At 36.1% G+C, this 12735-nt stretch overlaps 1 protein-coding gene across 1 annotated transcript; it reads right to left on the bottom strand.

Annotated features, from left to right (window-relative positions):
* Positions 1-6650: 6650 nt before the first annotated feature.
* On the bottom strand, positions 6651-9711 carry LOC140766213 (transcription factor bHLH144-like). The gene is made up of 4 exons (XM_073105685.1): positions 9552-9711; positions 9361-9467; positions 9049-9227; positions 6651-8111 (listed from the first exon to the last, which is right to left on the bottom strand). The coding sequence occupies exon 4, from the start codon at positions 7798-7800 to the stop codon at positions 7105-7107; it is 696 nt and encodes a 231-aa protein (XP_072961786.1). The 5' UTR covers positions 7801-8111; positions 9049-9227; positions 9361-9467; positions 9552-9711; the 3' UTR covers positions 6651-7104.
* Between the last annotated feature and the right edge of the window lie 3024 nt (positions 9712-12735).

The raw sequence follows: 12735 nt of genomic DNA, 5'->3' as shown, positions 1-12735 counted from the left end.
GGAGTCTAGAGAGAAGATAGGAGGCAAGAAATCAAAAATCCAATAGCAATATAAAGTTGGGTGCCATCCACATATTTATAGAGGCTAGCCAATAAGTCCTAAAACAATATGAAACCCTAACAAACCAACTAAACCAGTATTCCTTATCTTCTCCGAATACTTATATATTAAGCTTTCATTTTGTCATAGATATATTCCGAATCCAGAGAAGTCATGAATATCAAAGTTGTAGATCTAGAAGTTGTCGACCTTATCCAGCTAGTTTGATATTATTTGGATATGTGTCGAATATGCTACAAATATTTTTCCGAAACTGCGCAGAGCTAGATTTAGCTAATTAGATAAAATCCTAACTAAGTGTATCAAATTGTTTCTTTATGTCATATATAGAATTGTTTTGAGTGGAAAACAAAGAAGATGATGAGGAATAAGATATAAGAGAAGGAATATATAAAAATTACATTAAAAATGTATTTGTAATTATGAAATATCTCTAAAAATTTGAATAAGGTTATCTCTCTCACTCCTCATCCTCCATTCAGACCAAACGGGTTAAGTTGAAACAAGTCGATTTAAGTTAATTAGTTAGTTTTTTTATTTTATTATTTTAAAATTTAAATAAATTGAATAATTCGTATGTGAATCTGATCCGCTAGGATTTTTTACTACTATAAATAGGAGTGAACATGTGTTGATAATTATCATTAAATGAATTTGAGTTTAGCCAAATTATTCTTTTTGTCTTCATCTTTTCATCTAGCCGTTAGATTATTTTTATCTTTCTAAGAGTAAATTAAAATCGTAAAAATCTTCACATCTTTTAAACTCTAGTCACGATCTTTCTTCAACAGCCACCCTACCTTACAGCCGTCCACCATCACCCTTAGCTGTCAATCACCATTGGTGGTCCGCCACTTTCCGATGACCTTCGCAATATCAGATATTTACTATTCTACCTTTATTTTTAACATTTCATCCTAAAGTCAAATTCATGTGAATTGGAACCCTAATTTCCATGACTATCATTACATAAATTTTCAAAATTTCTTACGTCGAAACTGGTCTAGATCTAGTTCGTAATATTGGTATCAAAGCTGATGTTTCTTGACCGATGGTTAGCACGAGACCGAAGAAGATGAATGAGGAAGGAGCAACCTTGGAGGACGAGAAACTCATCTTTGTTCCTTTGGGTGTTTCCTCGCTACTGCCACCATTGCCAACAACTATCGGTGATGAGCCACCTACATAAGCAAAGACACTGATAGAGTCAACAAAGGAGAGCTCCAAGAAAATTGAGAAGGCGATTGAAGCTTTGACGACCATTCTCCTAGCCCAGCACGGCCACTCCACACTATCGCCCACAACGAAAACTAGCCAGCTACGGCTAGAGGATTCCACCTGTGAGGGAAGTGGAGGAGCATCTCAAATCGTGGCCAAAACTCCTCCTTCGACCGCTGTGGAGACCCTCCAACCACCATAGACTCAAACGACCATCATAAAAATGCAAGAGCGACTAGCCGAGGAGGGGGCAAGGTCATCTTCTCCACCCATAGTGGAAGCTAGGGCTGAAAACCCTAGCTTTCCACCAATAGCGATTCAGCCCCCACCAGCCTAAGCCATAATGTTTGGTCCCTTACACGCGACCCCTGGACACGATCTAGGCTGGTGATAGCTATAGGAAACGATCGACAGACTGCCCACGATGGTTCTGTCCACTATAGCGATCCCCAGCCACGCAGCCTCAAGGCCAACATTCCTGTGATCAATATCAACCTCCATTGGCCGACTACAAGCCCGTGGTGGACTCTGTAGCTGTTGGCTAGCATTAGATGGTTGGGCGCAATCCCCTTCTATACTACAGCCTTCTTTGAGCCCCACCTCGTCGGAGCACCGATGGAAAAAGGCTACCTAGTGTGACCTTTCTAAGAGGTGAGGAGAGCCCATGAATGGCCACAATCGAGAGAGTTTCACGAGGTGAAGCTCCTCGGACCGACACGCCGAAAACACAAGGTCATCGGTTGGGCAACACCTCTAAGGAAGGTCAAAGCAAAACAAAAAGGTATGGAAGATTCTACTAGCCATTAAAATTCAATTAAATAGAAAAGGAAATAGAGGATTCAACCCCAGCGCAGTTCATGAGGTCATCGAGCTTCGGCGGTGCTTTAGCATGGCGAGAAGAAGAAAAAGGGAAATGAGCTATGGTAGGAAGAAGGAAAGAAAAGAAAAGGAAGGAGAGGGAGGGAAAAAAGACAGAGGAAAAGACAGAGGGAGGGAAGAAAAGACAGAGGGAAGGAAAGAGAAAAGGGGCGCACATGCCTCGCACATGTGCACCCTAAGTCACACCGCACATGCTAGTCACATGTACCAATTTTTTTTTTTATGGGGTGTTACATTTCTACATTGTTTCGGTTATATCTTTATACCTTGACCTTGAAATCACGTCATTTTAAAGACAAAAGATCCCTAACTCACCAAGCTACAACCCGTAAAAGTATCAGAATTTTATTACGAATAGCGATTTGTAATAAAAATTTATAAATTAACAGTAAAATATGGTCAGAAAAAGAAAGAGGATGAGAAGGAACAAGAGAAAGACTAATTCAAATTTTTTTGGCAGTTAATAAACATTAATACCTTGCTAATATACTCTTCTTCGTATAAACCACTCTCCTACTTTTTTATTTTTCATTTCGTTGCTACCTTCTACTTTTAAAAATATTTCATAATTACTAAGTTCATCAAAGAAAATTTTAAAGTGTGAGTTAACTATTGCAAAGCTTAAATGGAAGCATCCCTCGCAAAGCTTCAATTCCTATTCCATCTACTATTAAAATTATTAGATGAAAGAAGAAGAAGAAAAGGAGTGAGTTAACTATTTCAAAAAATGCTATTATTGTTAATTTTTTTATAAAATATTTATATAATATTCCTAACAAATAGGCAGTTAAATTCAACAAATGCATGTAAATAATTGAAATATCCTTCTTTCTTAAAGTTTAGGGTGTAAATACTTTTCAATATATTATTACGTCGCATAAAATAATAGATTTATTTTCTTGTGTTACAACACTGGGTAACATTAGATAGATATTGAACCATTTTAACAATTTATAAAAGTGTTTGCTAGTTCAATTTTAGTCGATCAGTTATATTTAACTAATGGGATGACATTTATGAAATAGCAGGGCAATTATGATATTTATAATAATGTAGCAGCTATTACATTATTTTAAAAGTTCTTGTGCAATTATGTAAAAATTTAAAATATGAATTGCTTATATCCTTTTGGCTCCTGTTGGTCTTAGGATTGACTTCTATGGTGAAAGATTTCAGATCAAGAATGCCTGATGAATCTTGCTTAAGAATTTGTACATTAAAAAAAAAATCCAATCTATATTAAATATTTTGTATTTTTCTTGCTTCATGGTCATGCATAAACGCATAGGGTGGATCCGATAATCTTTTAATACATTTAGATTTAGCAGGTGTAGTAGTGATTTGAATGCATGGTTGTCAATTAGCATGTAAAATTATCACCCATTTAGTTTGAAAATCCATGCGTTGGACCTATTAACGTCCTAAAAACCTATACATGAAGGTGAGTGTATTTTGAATATGAAGGATGAAAATTGACTATTTTCTAATATCTTAAGTTTCTAAGTCAATTGATTATCTAATATGGTATCAAAGCAAGTTTTTTGTTTAAAAGATTATTCATTCAATCCTAATTAACTATTATTTTATCTTATTTATTTTCATGTGGTGGGGAGGAATATAAAACTCCTCTTATCTATTGTTTGGCCGCACATATAAGAGCGTAGTCAAGTTACACATTCTTTTTATCTATAATTTATTCATTTGCAGGATGCAAAAGATTGCATGTGAGAAGGTGTGCTATAACATTGTTGATTTATCATCTAAATCTTAGGCTCTTAGAGAAGTTGATGAGCTAATAGTGACTCAAGAATTTTCGAGGAATCTAATTTGAAAGTTAGATATTAACTGGTCAACTTATTTGTTGATATAATAGATTTATTGACTTACATGTAAGGATAGATGGAAAGACATAATATTTATTGTTATCTATTCCTTAACAACTTAGGCTCATCTAGTGAGCTAGTAGCGCCTATAGTTTTGGCGAGTCTAATGTTTCAAAATTAAATATTATTTGACCAACTTATTTGTAGTGAGTCCTCACAATTTAAAATGTTTCAAACAAAGAAATTAAGAAATAATATATAATAGAAGGACTTCAGAAAACATTGTTTCATAACCCTAGTGGAGCGCTAGGATTTTTCTTTCCATTTTTCTTCCTTGCGTTGCGCTTACTTTCCCCTCTTTCCTCCCTTAGCCAAAGCAACTAAGGGAGGGAAGCATCGTTCTCTTTGTGCCAAAGACATTGATTTCTCCTCTCCCCACCTCTTTGTTCGCTTCCTCTCTTCTCCTTTTGCTCGTCTCTTGTAGGAGACAGTTATGGAACAATAAAGTTAGGAGAGGCAATGCTCCTCCCATCGTGATCCTTGGCTAGGTCAAGGAGCCTTGCTTGACAGTGACCATTGATGGTGAGGTATGGAGTAGGGGAAACTTTTTGTGGCTTCTCCTCTTCCTTGGAATCTACACCTAAGGAGAGGAGAAGGCATTTCTTCCCTTTTTCTTGCAAGCCAATAGTAGTGGTAGATATGGCAGTAGATATATATCTTGTTTGTGTGTTTCTATTTTTTTTTACCTTTCTTTCACTATTATAGGCATGTGATTTTGATTATCTTGCCGTGGAAATTCATAGTGCTATGCTACTAAGTCGTGATGGAGCTATAGGCTGACGTAAGGCTCACTATGCTTGTGAATCTGTTGGTTTATGCTATGGTTATTCTTCATCAATATTTTCTTGGTGTCCTTAGACTTGATGCATTGGTTTTATTTGTTCTTCTGCTTAGTGTAGTCAAGTGTGGGACTTGTGTCAAGGAAGTATCACTCTATGTAATTTCTCATTTATGTATCATATACTCACTGTAATTATTTGAATCTTAATAAAAATTCTACACAGCCAATAGTGGCCAACAGACTTTCCCTAAAAATATAGAAACTATTGTCATAAGAGTCTCAATTCTTACGTTTAAGTTATGAGTAGATGAGAAATAGAAATCTCAATTCAGGTTTTTATAATTAGGTGGATGAGATTATTTTTTGTAAAACTAATCTCAACCAGACAATTATCACACTACTTAGCTATATGAACTTATTGAAGCTCGTAGTTTCGGGAACAAAAATGATAATTTTCATAAATTGTGGGAATTTATAGAGTTCCAATTAACCATAAATCATTACTTAGGTGAGTTAAACTTTTGGTCTCTCATGTAGAATTGCATGTCTTAACTACTGTGATTAGGAGTAAAAATGAGTCAAATTTCATATCCATGGTTTTATCATATGAGTTATAATTGTTCTATACATCTTGATATCCGAATTTATATTCGTATCCAGATAGTCTATATATATAGATAAAAATATGGTTTGAAAAATAATATCAGAATCATAATCCATATATCATTTAATTTAAAATATTATAAAAGTGGTGATATAAAAGATTATTTATACTTTTATATGAATCTCTAAACATAATTTTGTATATATTTATTGATTTCCATATATCTCAATAATTATATCACAATTTCTTATAAATTCAAAAAAAAAAGAAGAAAAGAATATGGACATATCTGAAATCGGATCCATTTTAGTGACTGTACTTAAGAAATATGTTAACTAAATTTATTATTCACCGTATCAATATTTGAAAAAAAATTATTGTATCTTTTTTTTTATCATTGACGATATGGATTACCACTATCCTATCTGATTTCACCCCTAATTTGTGAAAATTGTAACAAATTAGGGCTAATTTTACTTAATTACAATCTCTACTAATTTATCTTAAAGTATATAAACAAATAAAATACTTCTAATATTTCGAAACTTTTTTATGCATGACCATTTGAGATTAGATATTGGAATATAATGGCACAGAAGTAATACTTTCATAAATCTAACATATCACATATGTAAACTTCCACATTCAAAAAAGGAAAGGTGCTTTGGATAGTAGAAAAGCTTTGCTACCGTTGGAAGTTGGAAGTTGGAACTAGTATACGAATATTCCCTGGAATGTGGTAATTTTGAGGAGAAATATAATATTATGAAAAACGTTCGAGTAAACTATAGTATGTTAAGACCTTTCAGTAACTATAATGTAAGTAGTCCTAAATAATTTGCTCAAGAGAAATACATGGAGACAAGACGAATATATCGTTTTCTTTGTTTCCAATCTCTTAACTCATTCCTCTTGTCCTACCAATTATACCTCCATTTTCAACATCAGATTGTTCCAGCTTGTCCAAAGTGAACAGTAATATATAACTCAAAAGGCCCCTTAGGCCCTTATCCATGGGAAGTTAATCATCTGAGCACAATCACACCCTTCTCATATAACATGGAACTGAGACACTAAAAAGAGACAAGACATTACTACTGGGCTAGGAAATTAAGTTTTTTGTTTTTTTTGGGGGTTAATCTGATTGACCACTAATAAATATGTGAAGCCAAAGTGGTAGTGCCATGTCCAACATGACAAAAGGATAACACCACAGTATCATCCCATAGACACTAGCCACCATTCACATAAAAGGAGCAAGTAAAGCAAAGTACAAAGCCACACACTACAACATCCAAACCCCTTGGCAACTGCAGGGTCCACCACAACAGAACCAAAAAGAAAAGGAGAAAAAAAAAAAAAAACAAAGGAGAGAGAGAAAATTAAAGTGAGCATCCACCCTTTTGTACTGCTCCTTTGCCCCCACTTCCAATCTTTCTTTCTTTCTTTTTTTTCTAGTAGACAAGCACGATTCTTCCTTCCTACCATGCCTTCATCATGGAGCATAAAGCCACAAACAGATGTGGGGGCAAAAAAGGGTTGCACCAAATCATCACACTGCACCATAGCAACAGTTCGAGCTATCCAAATATAGAAGATGGCTTCTTTTGCTTTATGGAAAGTTCTTGCCTAACTAAAAACTCCCCCCCAGTTCACTTATGATGCTCTGCTCACCAGTTTCAGCTGTCGGAGTTATTATGTACCCCTAGCTTCTTCACCTCTACCTTCAGTGATTTGAGGTATCTAACAGCTTCATCTAGAACAGCAGGAGTATCCATTTGGTCTCCTCCCGGGATAATTCCTTTAAGCGTTCTTACCATCTTCTTCATTCTCTCCTTTTTTCTCTCGCTCGACTTTGATTTGCTACCTCTTGACGAGCATGATGAGGAATCGCCGTTGCTGTCCCAGTATCCTGGAGTGCGTGCCGTGCTCACGACGTCGTCTTCTTCTCCTTCTTCTGAGCTCAACAACGCATCGATCTCTTCTGTATCCTCTTTGAATCGGCTTGAATATCCTTCGTTGTAATCATAACCTCGATCTGCGCTTGTGCCAGCTTCATGAGCATGAGTTCCATAGATGTTAAAGTTAGGGGAGCTCAACTTGTGGGCCAATGAGGGGTGGAACATGACTCTGCTTTTGCTGTATGTCTGGTCAAAGATTACAAAGTTCTTTGGGCATGTATCAAAGGGCTGGAACTCTATTTCGTTAAGTGGACCGGGAAACTCATGATGCTTCCTGCCAATCAGTGAATCATCAAAGGTAGGGGCTGCAGGGGCACCATTAGTATAAAGAGCTCCTTCAAGCGAGTCGATGGCGTAACTGCCCTGTTCGTGCCCGTTACCCCTTCCAGCGAAGAATCTCGAGTCCCTCTGCATTAGTTTTCCTAGTCTTTGTAGAACTTTTCAATGTTGTTAATGCGAATGACTAGAGAAAGTTGACTGGAGAAAGTGCTGATCCTTTTATTGTCTCATATCACGCGAATTCCCCCTTTGGTTCTAATTGGATGGAAGAAAAAGCTTGTCTACCACGCCCGCTCCTATCGTTTTCAAGACTTCGTCTCCTTTATATTTTTCTTGTAATAAGATCAAAGTGTGAAACCAAAAATTGATACGGTATATGACTTTGATGTAAATTGACTTAGGTCAACCTACGTAACAGGCTTAAGCAGCTGACGGAAGTATTCAGCCTACAATTTTGAAGTAGATAAAATGCTTAGTCAAACTTTCACATGAGAAGAAGGTATTATTATAACTATGCTTTTATATAACATACACATGTGGATATATATACATACATATTTGGACAGTGTACATAAGCTTCTATCCTATATGCACATTGAGTTGCAGATATCTGCCCTTCCATGCTATCTATTATTCTCAGCTTGTTTGTTTATTTGGCAAAAAGGGAATGCCCTAGTTTTGCCTCATCCACTTCATTTAAAATGAAAGCATGTTCTCAAATTACATAAGCTATCAACCATATAAACACAGCACAAAAACCCATTTTTAGCCCATCAAACCCATAAGTTTGTGACCACTAAAATAGATCTATTTCAACTGTTTTCATTTACAGATACTACAAAGGCTGCCCTGCCTGCCCTGGAAAAAAGGATTTTAAATAAGTGAATGAAATTTAGACTTGTCTGATATGCACAGAGTTGAGTTAATATTCCAACAACCTCAACTTGGATAACTACTGTAGATAAAAGAATTAAGCAGATGTATGCTTGTCATGACCTCATCTGAAAACAGAGTACCTAGAAGCATTTCAAGATAACAACAAAATATAAATCATCTAAGACCAAAACTCTGACCCAGTGGTTTCATCCTAGAAGTTTACCCATTTCGTCTACAGTTAGTCTACTTAGCAGCAAGAAGACACATATAATTGGATCAGTTCTTAAGGCACACACAAGGAAAAAGGACATCTTTGGGATAAATTCATCGCAAAGTTGATATATTTACTAGTCTGAATCTAACTCAGGCATTAACAGAAACAGTGAGAACATCAAAAGCATGCATTGAATTCTATTCTATCTCTGTACTATTCTCTAGTGTTATGGAATAGGTGACTTTGTTTGTAATTGTAAAGTTAGATAGAGTAGAACTACCAGAGTTGCTTACCTGACACACTTGCATTAACTGGTGATAAGCGATGACTCTAGTGCTCATTACAATCTCCCCAACTGACCTCACTCTGCGGTATTTTTGCAGATTGACCCCAATGTACATTCTCTTCCTCCCTCAGACCACCAAACCCAAAACAGGCAACTCCCAAAGCAATTCAAAATCACCCAAGTCACCTGCAAAAGAAGATAATAATAATAATAAATCCATCCAATATAAGCCTCCATTGATAAATACATCCCACAACAAAAGTACAGAATCGAATCACGAAAGAAGCCCAAGAATAAGGGAGTGGAGCAAAGGTCTCACAGAATGACACGGAAGAACACAACCAATCGAACACACTTCCCGTAGTAGCTTCCAAACGACCAGGCCAACGGCATATTGCGTGATCTTAATATCTTCAATCTCCAATTCTACAAAGAGGAATGAATCAAGAATTGAGAGAGAGGCGAAGAAATAAGATACGATTCATGGACCATATATGAGGAGATTCTTACGACTGAGCTGCTGCAAGAACCAAACCAAGATGAAGGAAGGGGAGAAACAACAGTGGAATAATAAGAGGGAGGGGAGGAATAGTTGGGCCTTGGAGTGGTGGCTCCAATAAGAACGCCTCGGAGGCTATAAAAAGAGTGCATATTTTTTGTCGAGGAAAAATAAAAAAAAGAAAAGTTCTTGCACGTAATGATTTATTTTTGCTTTTAATAAATGGGGGATAATTAATGAAGGCGTGGGCAGTGGATCATGGGTTTCGGAACGCGTGCCCCTACTGCACGAGAGAGAGAGAGAGAGGGGGGGATCGAAATCCCCGGTCGCCGTCCGATCTCACGCCTCGGAATTCGAGATCACCGTCGGTCGGGGATTGGAGGACAGCCGTCGGATCGAGTGCGCGCGTGCCGAAGGATTCGCCACGTTGGGCCCCGCGTGATTCTCATGTGCCGCTGTCGGAGAGAGAGAGAGAGAGAGAGAGAGGAAGCGGGCATTAGAAGAGGCGAAGCCATCATCATCATCATATATCGTCATCATTATATCATCCTCGCGTTGAGATAAAGAGAAAGGCAGAGAGAGAGAGAGACAGAGAGAGGAAGGAGGGGAAGGGATTAAAAAAAAAAAGAAATTAAGTTGCTGGATACGGGAAGGCTACGGAGGGACAGCGAAGCCCACGAAGCACGCGCGGGCGCTTCCGTTTATAGAAACTGACTGACCGCACCAATTGATGGTCATCATGGCTGGCTCTCGATATTATGATTCCGAGCACAGGAGGAGTGCTCGTCGCTGCGCGCGAGCTCTCTCTCTCTCTCTCCCTCTCTCTCTCTCTCTCTCTTTCGTCGCCTTTGCTGGATAAAATCTCTCGACTTCATGGATATCTTCTAAACTCCAATAAAGAAAGCAATTGGGTGGCAACTTCCGAGATCATAATTGAAAGTAAAGGAGAAGCGGAATGATGTCGAACGAGCTGGCTTTCCCTTCGAACAAGGCAGTCAGTCAGTCAGGCAGGCAGGCAGGCAGCGAAAAAGGGGAGGAAAAGGGATTATAGTCTATCTAACCATGTTTCAATTCGACCCTTCGATTCTGTTCCTTATGTCCAGAGATGAAGGAACAACTCGATTCTTAACAAATTAAACAGGCCGACCATTATTATTCACTGGTCGGGTTATACCAAATTTATGAGACAAATTAATTACTTAATTAATGTCAGGGATGATATTAATTTGCTAAACCTTTTTTCTTTTCTTTTTACATAAATGCTATATTCTCATCAAAATGTTTGAAAAGTGATATTTGCCTTCACCAATTTGGAGAATCAAAATCAAACCCAAACAGGATAAAGCTATTGTGTTTTTCAAGCCTCTTGGAGACTCTTCTACAAGGTATATATAGAAGGATTTAAGGTTTAAGTGTCTTTAATTGCATGGAAAGATGTGGTCTTTTTTTTTTCTTCTTAAAAAGTCATTTAATAAAACTATCACCTCGGTAGTCACCTTTCTTGCATAGCCACGATCTATTTACATCTTTCCTTGGGAGCTTGTTATTCTAGCTTGGCCACAAAATCGACAGCAGGTGACTTTTTTTTATAAATGTATTTCCTTTTTTATTCTTTCTAATAGAAGACTAATAAAGGATTTGTTTTTAATAGGAGATAAATCTTATAAGATTTATATAATAGTTTAATTTTAAGAAACCTTCCACTTGTTTAAATAATCAAACCAAGATGATCAATATTTTGCAAATTATATTGTCAAACATATGAATCTATCCGATTCGAGATTGTTTATGGTCCTAAATTGCTTAACCATCAACTTTTACTATTTACGAGAAGTTTTAACGAACCATAAATCGAAACTCAAGAAATATAAATGAGGTGACATGGACTTTTGTATCATGAGACTTTTTTTTCCAATCGTTTTTCAGAGAAATTTATGAGAGACATCGTGAGTTTTGTTTTACTTGTCTCTCACATTCTATGGGTATTTATAACTAATTTGATAGCTACATGCATTTTAGTTTCTCAAAAACACATTGACATTAGTTTTAATATTTAACATCCGCCCACTATTTAAGACATGTTATATGTCCACACGGCACGTATGACGCACATGATATGATAGGCAAGCGTTAAAAGAAGAATATACATGTACTTAAGATAATCTATTGTAAAGATAAATTATATTAGAAATAATTTTTTTTTCACCCCATGAACTACCACTCTATATTTGGATACACAATGACCCTTCGAACCGTCAAAAATACCTTACATCACCCATTCCTTTTAGGCTTCTGTTAATTATTTTCATCCATAAGTTATCATGTAATAATCAAGTGACAAAAATCTGACATATTTATCCCTCGTATTTGTAAGTCACATGCAACTCAAGAGATAATTTTATGTTTCCCAAAATAGGGTTTAGCACTAAATTTTCTGCATATTATTATCGATAGTGTGTGATAGATCTCATCTCTTAGTGCGTTTCTTACATTTATGAATGCCCTAACCACTTTAAGAAAAAGGGTATAACTTTGCAAGCCACTTGGGATGATACTAATGATTCTAATGATAACGACCCTAAATCTAAAAAAGAAAATTATATCACTTTCACTACTTTGTTATTATCTATTGAACTTTCTAATAAATATTTGAGTGTAGATGAACAAAATCCAAATATGACAGATAATAAAGATGATTTAGAATTACAAAGAGCTTACAATGAATACTACAAAAGCAAAAAGATTAATCTAAAACTTGTAGGAAAACTCAAATTGGCAAACAAAGAAAAAACTAAGATGACGGAGCATCATATGAAAATGTTGAAAAATATAGAGCATCTCAAAGAAGAAAATCTAAAGCTCTAAAAAAAAAATAGATAACACTATTTTAAACTCAAACTCTTTAATTTCTAAAAATTCTTCTTTGATAAAATTAAATTTTTGGAGATTAATTTGCATGAGCAAGTTTCATTTAGAGAAAATTTATCTAAAATGGTTAAGGTTCTTGAGATCGAATTAAAAAAAGCTGAGAACTCATTTGATAAATTTCATGTAGGGTCCAAAAATTTGAATAAACTCCTTAAATCACAAAGAAAGGGAAAAGAGAAGGAACAACTAGGATATAATGCTAAAATATCAAATACCTGTCCTCCAAAAGTGCAATATAATATATATTATTTTTCTTCTTTTGTTCAA

This window comes from Typha angustifolia, chromosome 8 (assembly GCF_048772165.1).
Source record: "Typha angustifolia cultivar Huaian chromosome 8, ASM4877216v1, whole genome shotgun sequence".
NCBI lineage: Eukaryota > Viridiplantae > Streptophyta > Magnoliopsida > Poales > Typhaceae > Typha > Typha angustifolia.
Note: the sequence above shows the minus strand (reverse complement) of the source record. Positions and strands in the feature narration are given on the sequence as shown.